General features: G+C 38.6%; 1 protein-coding gene across 1 annotated transcript in view; it reads right to left on the bottom strand.

Annotated features, from left to right (window-relative positions):
* Positions 1–1825: 1825 nt before the first annotated feature.
* The window catches only part of RYR2 (ryanodine receptor 2), an 805653-nt gene continuing 788248 nt past the window's right edge, over positions 1826–19230 (bottom strand). The window contains exons 102-106 of the mRNA XM_045294222.1: positions 11586–11742; positions 9989–10053; positions 7144–7244; positions 5032–5083; positions 1826–3232 (exon numbers count right to left, since the gene is read on the bottom strand). Coding sequence (XP_045150157.1) covers positions 3137–3232; positions 5032–5083; positions 7144–7244; positions 9989–10053; positions 11586–11742 — 471 coding nt within the window. The 3' untranslated portion in view covers positions 1826–3136. The remainder of the gene's footprint in view (positions 3233–5031; positions 5084–7143; positions 7245–9988; positions 10054–11585; positions 11743–19230) is intronic.

The raw sequence follows: 19230 nt of genomic DNA, 5'->3' as shown, positions 1-19230 counted from the left end.
TATGGTTATCAACTTGCTTGCTGGCGGTGTTAGATTCCAGTGAGTTGACTCCATGCACAATGAAGTGAGATCTTGGTGATCCAAAGGCTTTCCATTGGTTGCTTTCCGTAGATTAGCGGGCCTCTTTTGCTGTAGTAGAACTTCGATTCTAAGCACTAGGTTTGTGGAAGTCTAGGTTGTAGAAGTCTAAGGTTTACAGTGGGAGTCCTAAGTCTCAGATAAGTCTGCACATAAAGCCTTCATTGAGTTCTTTCTGACTGGCAGTGGAAACGGCTTTCCTTAGGCAGAGTATGTTTGCTGCCCCCTCTTCTGGCCAGCCAGGGCACTTGCCTGGGTATACTCTCGATTGAAATTGGGGTGCTAGGGTCCTCTGATTATGAGTCATCCCCCAACCAAGATGGTCTAAGGGCCTCAAAACTGTACAATTATCTAATTTGCAAGTGTATCTTTCATAGTTCCATAGTTCTGCCTGTGATGAATTGATCTGTTGTCAATCATGATGTTGTGACAAGTTCCTGTTTTCCAAAACCCAAACCGAAACTCACCGCCATAGAGTCGATACCAATTCATAGTGACTCTAGAGCACAGGGTAGAACTGCCCTGTGTGAATGTCTGAGAATGCAACTCTCTATGGCAGAAGAAAGCCCCATTTCTCTCCAGTGAAGTTGCTGGTGGTTTCGAACTGCTTATCTTGTGGATCACAGCTGAATGTGTAATCACTATGCTACATTCTATATAAACCTAGCTATTAAATATTTGGATACCATATGCCCTTATGCTGATGGTCTCCCTCATCCATACAATTCTTTCTTTCCTTCTTTCATTTTTGCACTTTTTAGGACTTTTAAAGGGATCTGTATAGAATATATTTTATATTTAGGGTTTTATCCTTCTAGAAATCTTCCTAGTAGGCTTTAGTCTGAAAGTGCCATTGATTCTGTTCAGCATCAGTTATATTTGGGTGGTGGCTGTGCATGAAGTGAATTGCCAAGAATTGAACCTGGGTCATCCACGTGTGAATATGCTAAGAATTCTACCACTGAAACGCCATCATTCTGAAACTGGGCAAGGGAGCAGAAGACAACTAGAACAGAGACAGAGATGAGAGTGGTTCTTTTGTATAACTGTGGGGAAAGATCACAGAGGAGTGCCTACAATTAGGGTTTCTTTTTTGTTTTGTTTTGAATTTTTTTTCCTCTTAATGGAATCTTTAAGCCATTTTACATAACTATTGGCTCAGAGACTGAGAACCGTCACCAAGTTGTGAACTATATTTTACCCCTAGGCCTATATTCCCCGGAACCCCGTGTTCCCTATGTCAGCTGTTGGGAACAGAGTATTTGAAATTCTCAAATCCTGCATGCCCCACAAAACCCAAACCAAACTCACTGCCATTGAGTGAATGATGTCTCATAGTGACTCCCACATGGGCTTCCAGACTGTAGCTCTTTATGGGACTAGAAAGGCCAGTTTCGAACTGCTGACCATGCAGACAGCAGTTCAATGCCACTATACTACCAGAGCTCCCCTCAGGAACTTTTAAATTCCCCCAGCACTCTTGCAAGCTTAGCTATTTTTGTCATTTGACCTCCCTAACTTTTAGATCATAGCATGAATTTCCTCCAGTGGGTATAATAAAATTTTCCATCTTTGCATACATTTTCTGACCATAATTCTTTCTCTTGATAAAAGAAACTAATTCCCATAACAATGAAAACTAGCTTAGAGATAAGAAAATCCGACAGTGTTCAGGTTTTCACTGCACCACAATGTTTAGAATCACCCTATGCCAACTTCAACATAACTGAAATAAAGAAAGCGCAAAGTTAGTTAAATAGTTTAATCAGAGCAGTTTTACAATTTAAAATTAACGAGCAGAGTTGTAATAAAAGAGCTCCAATGATTGCAAAATGACATTTCTCCATTCTGAATCTGACTTTTTTTTATATGTAATGATCAGCATTACATTTAAAAGGACTCAAAATGGAGTGATTTAAAGTATCATCTTTTTTTTATGCAACTGATGAAATCCCTGAATGGATATTGCTTCAGCTTTGATATTAAAATATGGCAGCCTGATGCGAAGTCCTTACCCAAGCACTGTTCACAGGTGGCCAAAGAAAAAGAAAAGGGGGGAAAAAAAGACTGTCAAGTTCAATATGTATCACATTGTTGGCTGATGACACTGGCTCCAAATATACAATTAAGCCCAAGTTACTTTATTACTATAATTATCATGAAAGTTCTCGCACATTGATCAACTTACTTCTGAAGGTTTTCTTGTTTAAACTTGCATAATAAACATGCAATGAATTATTTATGTTCAATGTGTATTTTTTCTGCAGTATTTTTGTGTTCCTACAAAGATTTCATAAAGTTGCAATCTTGCATCTGAGCATTACCAAAATAAGAGCAAAAGCACAGGGGAGGGTAAATGTGAATTAAGCTGAATGAGAAGAGGCCCCTCTTGTCCTGAGTCTTCACTCTTTGTAAAAAAGGTGCACACAAACCGCTTTCCGCACCCTCCCCATCAAAGAAAAGAATGAAGACATGAAAACAACTCACACAGTCGGTCTAAGGGGGAGAGGGGAGGGAAGTCTAATTAAAGAAAATAAACATTTTTTTCATGCACATTTCTTCTGCATAGCTCAACCCACAGATAGTAAGGCACTATTTCTCTTTGCAACTGGTGACCACAGCAGTATACTAAGTGCTCCAGTGCTCTGTGACCATTCGAGAGTTCCTTTCAGAATGATGAACTAAAAAGACCAGGAGAATGTGGAACCACGCTTCTTGGGAAATACAATCGTTCCAGAAGTTGTCCAGAATCTCAGAAGAAAATCTGTCTAGTAAAGTTGGATTATGACAGACAAATGTCCAGAATGGATTCATTTCCAGAGTTCCTCTTTTGTCTGTGTATGAATTTGGATTATTCTTCTGTTCCTGTTCCCAAAGTAAATACACAAGGTGAGGGTAAAGCTGCAGCCACACTTTCAGAAACAGCTGCAATGCTCCCCAAAAGCATGCAACCTTGGCTATTCACAAAATCAGGAAATATTTCTGAGTGAGAGGGAGGGAGTCTAGAGAAAGGAGAGAAGAGTTGGTTTCTAGAGGTGGAGGTCATTAGCATCTGAGTTTAGTTCAGCTGGTCTTCATATTGTTTCCTGAAACAATCCCCTGCTGGGAAAAATTCCCAGCACCTTTCTTGATACATCTTCCAGACATAAGATTCCTGTGAAAGGAAAGAAAATATATTAACAGTATGTCTTTCCCTACAATGTGTGCCACTATAAAATAACAGAAAGAAATTCAATTTTATTACAAGTATCTTATATGATTGAAGACAGCCGGACTTAGATCCTTCCTGACTACAAACCAACTGGGGTGGAGTCACCCCAGCTCACGGCAATCTCATGTGTGTCAGTATAGAAATGCATTCCATAGGGTTTTCTTCTCTTTTCTTTGTTTAGAAAAGATTTTATTAGGGCAGAATCCAGACGGTATATAATTCATATCAGTCATATCAAGAAGTGTTGTAAATTTGCTACTATAATCAGTTGTAAAACAGTTTCTTCCTTCTTGTATTCCTTCTTATTAGCTCTCCATTACCCCCCAAACTCCCCTGATGCACCCTGCCTAGGACTCCTTAGTAATGGAATGCATCCTAGTTAGGGTCTCTATAGACTCACCCATTCTGGGCTTCACAACCAAAACGCTTGGAAAAATATATAACAGAGTCAAAAAGGCTCCCAACAATAACAAAATACCATAGAGATCAATCCCAGGTTTAAAGAGAACAGAAGATATTGAAAACCAGAGAAAATTCAAAATTTGTCAAAAGGGAGATCAAGTGATAAGGTTTTAATCACTCAGATTTTTCATTTTAATCTACTAAAATCATCTCTACAACACTTTCTGTCTGATAACCAGGCTATTCCCTTCCCTCGACTATGGTTACAAAAAAATCACTGGAGGCTTATTTTATGTATGGATAATGAAGTATTTTGGACTTTACTGTTATCCTTAGCCTTTTGCAAACTAGAATTTCACTATTTAAGCTCTGATATAATTCCCCCATTCAGATTTGGGTTGTATTCTTTGCCATCCTTGGATTACTCAGACTAGCATGCTTCTTCCGTGTCGGCTTAGATTACTCAGACTAGCATGTTTCTTCTGTGTCGGCTTCTTTGACATCTCACTAAAATGACTGCTTATTTGAAAGCAAGCCTTTAAGACTCCAGACACTATTCTTTTTGATGGCTGGGAACTATCTAGTTTTCACCATATCCACCGGGTTTTCAATGGATGATTTTTCAGAACTAAAGCACTAGGCCTTTCTTCTGAGGGAACTCTGAGTGTACTAGAAACGCCAATTTTTTGCTGATCAGCTGAGCATATGAACAGTATATACCACCTATGGAGTCCCAACTAATTGTATCAGGCCTTACTTACTTCTAACAATAAACACACAAATAATGAATCTTCATTCTGACAATAATATAATAAACACAAGAATATCTTTTGTGTTATTTGTTTTTGAGGGTTCTTCTAAAATATTATTATTATTAGCTGTATTATAACTACCTCACATTAAACTCTTGCTGGAGTGGGGTCGATTTCAAATATATTTCTTTTTAACTGACAATACTACTGAACTGTAATTCAGTTAGAATCATCTGCTATCTATATGTACATGTTTGTGTGACATTATATGTCTATATGTCTATACGTACATGTTTGCGTGACATTATGTCTATTTGTACATGTTTGTGTGACATTATATGTCTATGCATACATGTTTGTGTGACATTATATGTCTATATGTACATGTTTGTGTGGCATTAGAATTATTTTCAACCAAAGCAAATTTTACACACTCACCCAAGAAGATATGAATTTTATAATATGATAACAAAATTAGGATATTGGAAGGTGATTCTTCCCAAAAGGATTAATGCACACATTTTGTTTCCTGTAAGAATTCTATTATTTCTTTCAGAGATGGAGCACTTATACACACTATTTACCTACCTGACCTGTGTGCTCTGTTTCATCTTTGTTTATGAGATACATCAGGAAAAACCTAAGGAGACAGAGAGACTTTTCAAAAACCGATGAAATAAAATAACCAGCTAAAAAGACAGGACAAGTTTTACATGTTCTGTGCCAGCACTCAGCTATAGTCAGCAAGAAAAACCAACACAAATGCTGAGCTATAGTTAATTAATATGGCCCTTCTAGCTATAATTCCTTATGTGATATATTTTATAAATTCTGGACTCTATAAACACATTTTGGAGAGATTTATCTGCTATGCTAATGAACAGGATTAAGGAGGGATATATCTATACAGTATACATCTTAGGGCCATCACTAGTCACTAGTGAGCATGGTTGAGATCTGTCTGAAGCTGCAAAGGCTGAGATCAGAGGTATTAGAGGCTGAGGCAAGGAAACCATGAGACAAAGTAGAGGAATAGTGTAGAGCCTGTTCCTTTAACGGCTGTGAGGCAAAGCAGCAGGCAGGCTTCCTGGCCCACAGAAGGAGAAGCCCTGGGAACAGTGACTGGCGGGAGGAGGACCAGGGAGGCACTTGGCTGCTGACTGAGGAGAAGTGCTGATGTGGACCAAGGACCATATCCTTACTGTTTACTGATCCTGATGTGTGGTAACTTATTAACTTCACTAATGAGCCTCACGATTTTGAGTTTTGTCTGTGAGTTCTGTGTGGCCTTTGCAATGAATTATATGAATGATCAAACCTAGCACAGAAGGAGAGTGCCCTGGGAAGAATGCTTGGTGTCAGCATAGGTAAAGGATGGAGGGTGGATGCATGTCTGACCATGCCTCATGATAATAGGGCAGCCAGCAGAGGTTGGATGTGGTGCCCCTCTTGCACCATTTTCACAAGTACATTTTTTTGAAAATTAATTACATCACACCAGAAACAGGTAAGGAGCTTTTTTTATTTGACTTCTGAGCTGTTGGCTGATTTTTACCTTGCAAACACTTCGGCTTCAGTTTAGAAATAGAAACTTGTTTTTCAGAAATGAATTGATGCTGATGCATTTAAAGTGAAGATGAACTTAATGAGTTCTAATGTCTTGATCAAGTTTCAATTAAGTATAGTTAAATCTATTTTAATTTTTTTCAATTTTCACTTTACCAGAAAATATGTTCATCAAAGTCTATTTTCCACAAAACATTTATGAATATTTGATAAAATTATTTTCTTTAACGTTTCCTGTCATCTTTTCCTAATGGCATTTCTACTGCTGTGAATAATTTTGGTGGCATTGATTCCTTGAAGTTTCTTTACTCCTGATTAGATATTTTGCATTTTCACTGGTTTGCTGTAGAAACACACTGAGGCATTAGTTAAAAGACTCGGATTTAAATGTATTTCTTCAGCTGGATCCTGAGGAAACGGCCGTAATAGCCTTCAGATGCTCTCAGATGCTCTACTGTGCTGAGTTGCCTGCCATCTTGCTGCTCCAATGTGTCCATATACTTCCCTTCATGGTATATGCTAATTGTTCACACTGTTGATGTAAAGGAATAGGTCCAAATTGCACAGCAAACATGCTGTGTGGATCATATGCTTCGGCTTGTTAGTAACTGAGTTTCAAAAAGAGATGAACTCTAAGCACAGAGCAAGTTCCCTCTGTTTGGAACTGCTGTACACCAGGCTCAGTGCAGCTGAACACACACCTCTGCACCATGTGAAAGGAGTCACATAATAAATAGGCTCAGATATCGAAAGGTAAAGTAATGTGTACAAAGTCACAAATCTGTCAATTCTAAAGCCCATTTGCTTATCTCTAATGCATCCCTCCATTTCTTCTGCTTAATATGAGATTCAGTCAAAACACAGGAAGAGCAGCATGGTGAGTGCTATGTAATACTTGGAACTTTACGTATTTTTAACAGGGCAACTTTTTATCGTGCTTCCACACACAAGTGTAACCTCAGTCCGTAAGAGCGTCTATTTCAGAGCGAAAGAGTGCTACCAGCTGTCAGTCTTGCAGAAGTTATCTGAAGCCGGAATGCCAATACAGAGAAAAAGAAGCCATGTCTCCTCATGTTTCCCAAGCCTCCTGAGCTGAAGGAGAACTCGTGAACGTGGGGAATGGCTCACACTTACAGGTAATTGGCCAAGTTGTGTTCCTGTAAAGTGTGGGTTTCAAAGCCATGTGGCACTGTGTCGAAGTAATCGTTGCCTATCCCACAGATGAAACATTTTGTCTAGAAGGCAAGGGAAAATAGAAAAGTGTCAGAGTTCACAAAACAAAAAAGGAAAACAGAACTCACACCTTAAACAAACCAGTTGTGGTGGAATCAATTCTAACTCTTTGTGATCCCATGTATATTAGCGCACGGCTGTGCCCCACAGGCTCTCCAATGCCTCATGTTTTAGAAGGAGACCCCCCACCTTTTTTCAGACACCACTGTTTGAACTCCAATGCTACACATTTGCTTTGTAGACAAGTTTGTGAACCATTTGCACTACCTATGGACTCCAGTCCACCACTTAATCAAAAATGCACCACCATTGCGCCAATTCTGACTTACAGAGACTCCAGAAGACAGAGTAGAACTGCCTTATAGAATCACCCCATGGATTTCAGAGACTATAACGCTTTACAGGAGTAGAAAGCCTCATCTTTTTCCAGTAGAACAGATGGTGGCTTCAAACTGCTGACCTTGCAATTAGCAGCCCAGTGCATAACCTATCGTACCAAAGCTAGCTGTTTTGCCTACTCAATACATGTGGATGAAAGGATAGTTGAGCCAAGAGTTAGATTTTGAATCTGTTTAGCTTCAGAAGTAGCAAACAGGATAACATAAATACTTGATAATTCTCCCAAAGTCATGAGTATAGCTTATCCGCCATCAGCAGTTGTTGATCAGTAAAGCAGGAATCATTTTGTGATCACCTTGATTCTAGGTCCCAGAATCAAGGGATCATAAACATACCTTGGTGGTGGTATAAGACAACTTGAGTTGCAGGGAGTGAGTATCTATAGTCCCACAAGGAAAATAATGATAAACTTCCTTTCAAATCTGACACCCAAGAGGGGCGGGGGCGAAGAGATACAGTGTATTTCCCTTTGTGGAGGGCCAAACACCAGACTGTTACAGGAAAACTTTATGTGCTCACTATAGGCATAATACTCAGGTAGACTGTTTTTTGCTGTTTGCAAAAAGCAAGCCAGTCCCTGGCTCGTGGCAACCGTATGCACAATGGAAGGAAATGATTTGTAAGGCTTTTGTGCTGATCTTTGGAAATAGACCTCCATCATTTCTTTCTAGTCCATCTTAGTTTGGAATCTCTGTTGAAACCTGTCCAGCATTTTAGCAATAGTCAAGCCTTCACTGACCAATATGTGGTGGCTACACATAAGGTGCACTGATTTGGAATTGATTCTAAGTCATGGACAGCAAGAACTCTATCATTGAATCACCGCTGTACCTTTGGACATGTTCCAGAAGGCATCTCTAGGCATGAAGGACTTGCTATGTTTATATTTTCCTACTCCAAACCACACCCTTGTCCATAAAGGCGATATACGGCACCTACAAATATCTGCCCTTTACTTCGGGATTAGAATTGCATACATTATCAATTGAAAGGAAGTTTATCATTATTTTCCTTGTGGGACTATAGATACTCACTCCCTGCAACTCAAGTTGTCTTATACCACCACCAAGGTATGTTTATGATCCCTTGATTCTGGGACCTAGAATCAAGATGATCACAAAATGATTCCTGCTTTACTGATCAACAACTGCTGATGGCGGATAAGCTATACTCATGACTTTGGGAGAATTATCAAGTATTTATGTTATCCTGTTTGCTACTTCTGAAGCTAAACAGATTCAAAATCTAACTGATCAGCTTTACCCAGGAATCTATTCTTCCTTGTGGCTGATCCAGTCCAGGTAACTATACCACCATCCATCCAGGTGCTTGTTTGTGGCTTAAACCTAGCTATCATCCTTGTTCACGCCTCTATATTGGGCTCATTGCCAACTCCTTTGAATCCATCTAGTACCCTGATATCCCTGTGGGATTATCTTAGCAAAAGATTCATAAACCACAACCTAGAAAATGCTGACAACCACTTCCCTATCCCCGGTCTTACCATATTTTAATTTATTCTTCACATTTTAAAGCACAGTTTTCTTTTAAAATTGTAATTCCATTACCTCATTGCTGCCCACTTAAAACACTTTTTTTTATTTCCAACACGCTATAAATTAAACTATAAATTTGCCAAATTATTTATTACATTCTTTATTAGCTGGTTGCCTTTGCCAACATAATTTCTTGCGCTTAATGCTTCAGTCATCCTGAATCACTTATGCTTACAAGAAAAAATGGCTTTTCTCATCTTCTGGGTTTGGTTCCTAATCTCAGAGGATCACATTTTTACATCACACAATATGAATGACATCTCTGGAGAAGGGCAAGAGTGAGGAAGGTTTAAGGCAGTTTCCTCAAGTACACTGTTCTCTCCTATTCGAACAAAATCCTTCAAGGACTTGTGGACATGTGAACACACGCTTAACTTCCAATCCTTGGCCTGGATTCCACTGTACAGGGGTCTTCTCTGAGGCCCCAGGGATGAATTGATCACCAACACCAGAGATGTCATACTCATGGATGGTTCCTATAAAGAGCCCATCACACTCTCCTCTGCCTGCTTGTTCATATCAGAGAATCAAGGTTTTTGAGTGAATAGTCACTATCCTCATAGGAGGCAGAGACGATATCCCTTTACTCTTGGCATGTGTAATATTTTACACACCAAATTGCTATTTGCACAACGGAAACTGACCTCGGCCAGAGACAAGTGCACTATTCAAATAAAGCACATTTATTTCCTAACTTTGAAACATTATCCCTTTTCTCATTTTCCTATGTTCACGATTTTTTGTCTGATAAAGGCAACCAAAACAGGGAAATCAGAAATGAAGAGACTTGCCTCCATGTCTTCCTTGACTTGTTCTTGTTGGTCTCTTAATTCTCCAAAAGCATCAATAATTAAACCTGATATGAAAGAAGGACACAATGCAATCTTTACCAATAAGAGAATAATAGTAAAATTTACAGGGCTTTGGTGAATCTTTTGAAGGACAGTGAAGATATACACTCATATGATAAAGCACAATAAAATATAAGTATGTACCTGATACTCTAACTAAAGAAGTGGGGTTACATCTTTTGAGTGAGCAAAACATGCAGTTATTGAAAAAAATTGTTCAAAAATTGAATAATGAAAAAGAAAAATCTTTACTTAGCTTGGCATTTGATGAGGTTATGGTTAGAAATTACAGAAAACTTTTTGATAAAACTTTCCAGTGCTAATTTGAAACTAAATCATTACTGTATTTCTAAACAAATACAGTGAGAAATTTGCCTTTGACATGCTCTCCCATCTTTTTGTAACCGTGCCAAACAACAAACCGTACCTTTTTCCCCTCCTGAGACTCATCAGCTGCACATTTTCTAACAAGTGTTTTATGACTCTGTACAACACATTATTGTTACACTCCAAATGGGCATAAAGAATGAATTATTAGTCCTTTAAACCTGTCTTTGCACTTTACCAGAAAAAATTAAGGACCATTTTACATCTGTGGAAGTTAACCAATAATGCCACATTTATAGACATTTGTTTTAAGCCAGGATAAATGTTTAGTATAAGCGGAAAAAGACAATGGAAGTGATTTTTCTGAGTAAGAAAAATATCATCCTTCAAGTTGCTCTGTATTAAAAGAAAGAATTAGTGGGTGAGTTCAGCACCATGGTTTTAAGTGAGCACTCTCACTCCACCTGCCTGGGTTTGGGCTCTAGTCTAACACTTTTTAGCCATGTACTTTGGCCAAGTTACTTATACTTATTATGGAGAACACTGCCATTCTCATAAGGTTGTTGTGAGCTAAGAATGTGTCTGTAAGGTACTAGGCACCCAGCAATAATTACAGTTTTATAATTATTTATGGTATGCTGATTATGCGGCACTCAGCAGGGACAAATCTCTGCTATAATCTATGGGTTTATACTGGTTAATTCTTGGAAGAAGAACTCCAGAACTTTCTTCCTTGTCTGTAAATAACTGGCTGCAGATGGTTATAAATGATGGGACTCTCACTAGTCCCATAACTTATACATTTATATAATTTCCATTTTATAAATGTATAGGTGAAATGGCTCACCCACAAAATGTTAGGGAGGCAATTTAAACCCTGGTCTCAGTGACTAAAAGTGCTTCCCCCACTGTATCACTTGAAAATAAAGACAAAGGAAAATTGGATGTATCTTTCCCTTATTGCAGAACCTCAAGCATCATTGCTTATTCTCCATAGATTTCACATTGAAGAAATACTGAAAGGAAATGTGTTATTTGGTAGAAAAAATTAATAATTCCTACCAGCTGATGTGGTTTTCACTCCTGTTCATGGGGTTGTTCTGCAAGCCAGACTAGAACTGTACATCACAAGGTGTATTGGCAGCGGAGTGCATTCATGAATCCAATACTAGATTTCTTTTTTTTAAATTTCTCTGAGCATGTTGCTTACCTTGTATTATGGCCAAGAGAATGACAATGACAAAGAAGAAGAAGGTAATGTCAAAGATGATTCGATAAATCTCATATTCATCTCCTGCCGGGTCTTCGATCTCATCACCAATGCCCCCACCGGCACGTACTCCAACGTACATGTGGAACATATAGCACTGGAATAAAGGAGGCGATACAAGTTCTGGGAACAGCACTCAGCTTGCACTTGACAAAGGTAACAACATCCTCTCCAGCTCTTCATCCCCACTCTGAAAACACTGAGGTTCATTCACTGCCTGGTCCCTCTTTACTTAGTAACACCCATCATTAGGCTGGCCAATGCACAGCTCTAATGTTTCTAAGAAAAATTCAACACTGAATTCTCTGCTTAATGCCACTGTCTCACTTAGCGGAGAGTGGGAACTAACTAGTTATGCTGACTCCAAAGCATCTGAGGTAATAAGGTAATTACATTCAGGTGCACAAAATTAAATTTAATTGTATCACTCAATCCCTTGGCTTATCACAAGAGAATAAAAGACCAATGTATAACAAAATGAAACCTCAGAAATTAAGCTAGAAAAACAGCCTCATCCACCCATGTAAACAGGACATGACACCCAATGCTGAAACAGTTGTCTCTACATTTCTATCTGGAATTAAAAAGGAAAACAAAAGGGAGAGGCAGAGATAAGTCAGTGACTAACTGTTTAAAGCACAGACAACTGGTATTATTACCAGGGCAGATAAAGGGCTCTGGCAAACATTGGAGCTTCATTTCTCAGCTGCAACACTGTTGATATTGGAAATGACTTGATGGTACAACAAAAGAAAATCTTTATTGGGAGGCTGTCCTGCGCATTTTAAGATTATCAGTTGAACATCATCTTTGGCTTCTATCCAGTAATGCCCAGTAACATTCCAACCTACAGTGACAGCTCAAAATGTCTTCATCCATTGCCTCTGGTTCCCCGGAGGACAAAATCACTCCCCGCTCTACTTAGCACCACTGCCTTAAAAATATTCAAATTCTCTTTATTCGAGACAAGCTCAAACTCATTTTATGCCTGGCGATTTAACCACACTCCATGTTTCTCAATTGATTTTCACTATTCCAAAACAATCCTCCACTGTATCCAAGTTAGTCTCTTGCCCTCCTTCAAATAAATCATTTCCAATTTTCTTTGTTACACATTTTCTTCCTTGCAATGTCATTTCCCATGCTGATGCCATTCATACTCTTTCTTTAGAACCTAAATTAATAGGTCCTGAGGCCTGTGAATATTCCACACACTGACTTACACAACTGACCGTCACCTATTAAAAAATTTTTACTTACTACCTAATATAATGAAGGAGAAAAAGGCCTTGGAACGGTTCCTTCCCTGTCTTAGAGAGACACCATACTCACTGGTTTTCTTCTTTATTCTGGAAATATTTCCCTCAGTCTCCCGTGCTAGCTGTCCTGTCCTTATCTTTTCAGGAACTCCAATGTCTCTTGGTTCCATGACCAAGTTCTTTATTGTACTATGACAACCCCTTTGTAAACATCCCTAGTTTGGTAACTTTTAGGACCAGGTGCCTCTAGTGTTTCTGGGTGGGGCAAATAGTTAAGTTCACAGATGATAACCAAAAAAAAAAAAAAATGGATGTATAAGAAGCCTTGGAAGAAAGGCCTGGCAATATTATACTCCTGAAATGCAAGCCATTGAAAAACCCATAGAACATGTTTCTCCTCTGACACACACAGGGTTGTGTGAATCAGATTCCAGTGGATGGCAGCTGGTTGAAACTAATTGCCATTGGATTGTTCCAACTCACAGAGACCTTGTAGGACAGAGGACTGATCCACCTACTGAATCAGTCTCTGCAAGCCAATTCTTACACACTGGCATTGTGACAGCACCAGTGACTAACCTTATCTAGCTAATTTTCCTCACTGCTTCCTGCTGACAAATGCTTTTGAATTATAAATGTGGGAAGTCAATTCCCACATACATAATTTGCTACAGGAAGGAGACTGTTGCATAAACTGTTAATGAGTAAGTACTATGATGAGTTTCAGACTCATCAATCAGACACTTAATAGCTTAATGTGAGCCTATCCCTAAGAGACCAATTCATGCTTAATGTCTGATATGAAACATTGAGGACAAGGTGATAGAATTACGTGAAATCACTAAAGTGAATGGTTTCTTCTTTACAGACTACTCAATGGCTATCTAAGCCAGTATCACCTGGTAATATCCCTATCTTCATTCTATGATAGCTTTGGGAATTTGAGGGAGTATATTTCAATAGCAGATTTGTAGCTATGTGAAAAGTAGATAAGCTTGTGTTTATGATAACTTTTAGACTTGAAAAGTGATAAAGGATAAAACATACAATTTACAGTGTAGATTTTAATACTGCTTCTTTTAATCTTCTCTGTCACTACCTGGCTATCCCCAGAATGAAGCAGGTGGGTGGCAGTTTGGTGGAATATCTGGCCACTCCCCACAATTAAGGGCTGCTGGGATGTCAGCTTTTACACAGACACTTTTATGCCGACATGAAAATCCCTTCATCCTCCTTCCTTTTCATATACTTATCTTAAACATGAAAATGAAAGCTGTAAAATGGGTGGGGAAGTAATTTCTGGGAAACAAAGGATATACTTAGTTTAGAGGCCATCCATAGTCAGGCAGGAGCATAATGTCGTTAAGTGCCACAGAGCTGATTCCAAGTCATAGTGACCTTATGTACAACAGAACATAGTGACCTGACGTCCTGTGCCATAATCACAATCGTTCTTGAGTTTGAATTCATTGATGCAGAAACAGTGTCCATCCATCTTGTCCCTGGTTTTCCTCTTTATCACTGCCCTGGTACTTTATCCTTCTGCAGGGATTGGTCTCTCCTTATAATGTGTACAAAAGAAGATGCCTAACCCTTCATAAATTGGGGAGAAACTTATGGTAACACTCAGGATTTAATATTCTCTGGCTTCCTCTTTCATTCATCTCCTAACCTGATTTGTTCTGGAGTCAGTGGTGGATTTCTGCTAGTTTGCACTGGTTCAGCACAACCAATACTATTTGTTGTGTGTGGAAAAAGTGACACTTGTTATAATGGTTCTTTCCATGGTATGTGGAGGAACCTAATATGTAAATCACAAAGTTACGTTTCTTACTCATATTTAATGTTCATCTGTGCAACAGCACATTCTAAGCACCTGTAGTAATGTTTGTTCCAGTCAGAGATAAAAAAAAAAATAGAACTATGCTGGAAGTATTCATTTATTCATTTGATGAAATACTATATTTTTATTCCCTTGAATTTGTTACTCCAGTAAATAAATGTATAATGTAAAGAAAAACGTGCCAAACATTCAAAGCATTACATGCTGCCATTCCTTTCAGCTTTGTGTTAAGCTCTAGATTCCCACGAGCTATTATAAGTGAATTATGCAATTCTGGAATTGTTCAAAGAACTAAAAATATTGTCAGAACAAATGGTGTAAGTTCAGGAGAAGTGGAGAGTGATTTTCCAAAGATGAACATAACATGTTCAGAGCAGAGAAGTCGCCTGTTTCTACTATATCCATCACACGCACTATTGTCTGACTGGCCTACCTCTAAAGGCATGGGATCCTACTCCTACAGTGAAAAGATAGCTAAGGACAAATCACACAGCTGTTGATGCTTGGATAAAAGCAAAAACTACTGCAAGTGAGGATGCCAATAAAGAAGCCATATGGAAATACCTTAAATAACAGTTTTATTGTTTTTTGTCAGGTATTATTTAATATCTTTTCATTGATATTTTAAAACTCTTTCTTACAACAATATAGTTTTGTGCATGTATCTCTTTTATTGTTTTTATTTGAGTATTAACTGTATGAAATAATAAATTACCTTTTGGTATATATTATTTCAATACGTAGATAGTGAACCGATTGTTAAATTATTTGAATCTCATTGCTGTCTGGGGCTAGTCTTTTTATGCTGCTTTTAGGGAAAACTGATGGCCAAATTTTGGTGAGTTGGTGAAGATCCTTACAGAACCTTAATCTGGAAACAGAGAATGGGGTCAGGTAAAATCAATGACTTAGAGGGGTTACTTGAGCAGGCTTCTTCCAGGCGGCGAGTGGGTGTCAGGCATTCATCTCAGTCACCGGGAAAACTGTGGTGATGTGCAACTTCTACAGATTTTCTAAAAACAGCTCTTGTGATTCCTACTTGCATTTGAGGTAAAGGGCTGCTCACTCTGAGAGGAACATCCTGATAGCTTTTAAATCAGGCTCTCTGGCTATCTCTTTGGCATTCAAGCTATAACAATCTTTACACACTCCACTTTAAATCCGTTTTCACTTTCTCCTCTTATATTCTTGGAGTTATAACCCAAGTTAGTTTACTTAATGTTGTTAGAAAGATCCCCCTTACAAATTAGGCAGTTAGCCTAAGTTACTCTACTTAATGTGATCCCTATGGAAATTTTATAACTTACTACATTGCTCAAATGCAGAGCGGTTGGATGCAAATGTCACTTCAAAAGGCCAGACAATGCTGTACAAACATAAAACACGAACTCATTGCCATTGAACCCATGCCAACTCATAGCAACCTCAGAGGAGAGTTTCTAAGACTCCAACTCCTTACAGGAGTAGAGAGCCCCATTGTTCTTCCGGATAACGCTGAGAGTCTTATCTACTTGTTCTAACCAGTCTAGAAAGGCATCCTGAGACTGGCCTAAGGTTTAAGGAATCTTATTGTTCTGTTTGCTTGCTCACAGAAAACAGTTGTTCTCTGGTTACCCTGAAACCCACGTTAATGTAAACTGTATGTGACTCACGACATTGTGAATTCCAAAGCCCAAAGTATATGTTCTCTGTGTATTCTGATTTCAAACAGGACACCACAAAGTCTGTGTGTTTTGCATTGCTGTGGTCTCGTCATTGGTATACCTTCTAAATAAAAAAGCATCTCTCTCCTCTCTCTTCTTGACTTGGAGTGGGTAACTAGTTGCACTGCTCCAGGGTAAACTATCTGGATTTCAGGTGGCAACCCTGGATTAAATTGGCAATTCTATCAGAATAATCCTTCTGGTTTAATTAGATTTTCAAGTACAAAACAACTTATCAAAAAAAAGCGAATCACCATTAAGATTGCAAAGTTGCAGCGAGAGCACCACGTGCTGTAAATGATGTGGCACATTCACTGTGGAGAATGAAGTGCATGCAAAGAAAACTCAAAACATGTCCTCCGATTGGAGGAAGCCACTGAACACAGCAAAGGTCAGGGAAACTTGGGATCATGATAATAACATATGATATAAGGGTGGTAACTCTGCACTTCCACATAGAATACCAGAGTTCACCTTGTGATGTGGGAATGCTAAAGCGACTAATATAGAAAAGGCATCTTGTTGAAAACAAATAAAGGAATCTGATGTTTCCAATCCAGTACTTTTTTCTTGGTAGGTGGTAACATTTTTTCATAGCTTGTGGGCCTAATAGAAACTTCTGTGAATAATAATTTGTTCTTCAGCATTTTAAAGATGCTCATATGCAATATTTTCTATCCAGTTTACTCTGATTCTCAGTGACTCCATGTGTGTAAGAGAATTGTGCTACATAGGATTTTCTTGTCTCCCATAAAAATTTCAAATTCTAATGTTTTAGAAGTAGATCACCAGGCCTTTATTCTGAATCACCTCTGGGTAGAACTGAACTGCCAGCCTTTAGGTTAGCAGCTGAGTATATTAACCATTCGGCGCCCCGTAGGGGATGTCATACCAGTATGTAGGACAAGTATTGGTAAAGGACACATAAAATGAAGTTTTTAAACCCTAAAATTCTAAGGTTAATTTAGACATTATGGTATGCAATTAGTAGTACTTACGGACATTCAACTGATGTGGTATTATTTCTTTTGCTATTAGTGATGGACCTGTCCAAAGCTACCCAGACTTTTCTGGTTCTAGTTATCCGTGGCAGCACATAGTAGGAAAAATCTAGGAGGTGTTGTTTGTGATCTTGGAAATGAGTTTTCTCTTCCAGGAGAAAGTTATATTACAAATCTCCTGAGATGCATATTTATGATCCTCCACTCCATCCTTGCACCCCATCAAAAGGCAAAATAGTAGTGTATTGTCATGTATAGTGATATAAACATCTAAATTAGAGCTGGTTATCTCAGTAGTCTTAACCATAAGGATAACAATTTCTTAAACTGAAGAAAATCCATATTCTACTTAAATACAGAGTTTAACACTTTAAAAAGTCATGCTTCTTCCCTTTAAAATGAGGGAAACTTCCCCATATTCTATATCTTTGCCCTGCATGATTGGGTAAAATTAACTAAGTAAACACAGCTGTGTTCCTTACCAACCTTTTGCTCAAAGTATACACGATTCTTCTCATAATAAGTACACAGCAATGGAAATTCCTACAGAGGGAGCAGCGGACAGTTGAACTGGATCAGGTATGACTCTGGTGGAAAGGAAAGAGCGCTGGTGCAGAGGCCCTCCTTCTGGCATGAGAGAAGGATCTGAGGTCACACATGACATTCTCCCTACTTTCTCCCAGTATTGAGAAGTCCTTGAGTATGATGCCCTCCAGACACTTGTGACAGAAGTAGATCCTCTGTCCTGAAGCAGTGGATTTTACAATTTGGAAGCACAGTTTGATGTTTCGTTTGGAATATAAATGCATCTCTCTGGAGTCAGGGAAAAACTGCCTGGTGTTAGTAGTCATGACCCCTTTTTTCATTCCTGCTTACATTTCCCAGCTTTCCCTGGCCAGTGCTACACAAAACCTTCGAGCAGTGTGAATAGTGTCAGGGCAGCACACAAACGAGGAGCTGTGCCACTGAGCTATCCTCTTCTGCAGAGTTGGGAATTGGGTGTGGATAAGGGGGAGCATGCACACATGTACACATCTACAAGTCAAACGACAGCATTGAGCCAATCCCAACATGTAATGACCATGAATCAGACAGAACAAAACTGTTCCACAGGGTTTATGAAACTGTAAAAGCAACTTAAATTGGATTTTTATTTTTACTTCATTACTAATTTAATTTGATTGAAATTTAATTTGATTGCAAAGTAGTGTCTTTTCAATAGTAATATTTAAAGAGGGAAGTTCAATTAATTTTCTTTAAAGTTTGGTACCATTAAGCAACAGTTATGTATGCAATTAGAATATTGATCAAGCTACTCTGTAAGGTTTTCAAAAATATCAGTAATTTCTGGGGTATTCTTTTTTATCTTTTCTTTACCAGGGGAAGAGCACGAATGCAGTCCCCACCACCACAAATTATGCAGATCTGGGGTATTTTTTTAGGGGATGATCTTTTTTTCTTTTTTTTTTTTCTAGATTGGGCATACTTTAATCCTCAAAATGATCATTGTACAGCAGATTTGCTTAATGCAATACATCCTTTGGTTTCTTACTGCTTCCATAAGTGTTGATTGTGGATCTAACCAAAATGAAATCCTTGGTGGCAGGCTTTTCTTCATTTATCATGATGTGGTGTATTGGTCCCATTGTGAGGATTTGGGTTTTCTTTTTTCTTTTTTAATCATTTAATTAGGGGCTCATACAACTCTTATCACAATCCATACACACATCAATTGTGTAAAGCGCATTTGTACATTCATTTCCCTCATCATTCTCAAAA

The sequence above is a fragment of the Echinops telfairi genome, unplaced genomic scaffold, assembly GCF_000313985.2.
Source record: "Echinops telfairi isolate 266 unplaced genomic scaffold, ASM31398v2 ScPeMD7_3509;HRSCAF=4178, whole genome shotgun sequence".
Classification (NCBI taxonomy): Eukaryota; Metazoa; Chordata; class Mammalia; order Afrosoricida; family Tenrecidae; genus Echinops; species Echinops telfairi.
Note: the sequence above shows the minus strand (reverse complement) of the source record. Positions and strands in the feature narration are given on the sequence as shown.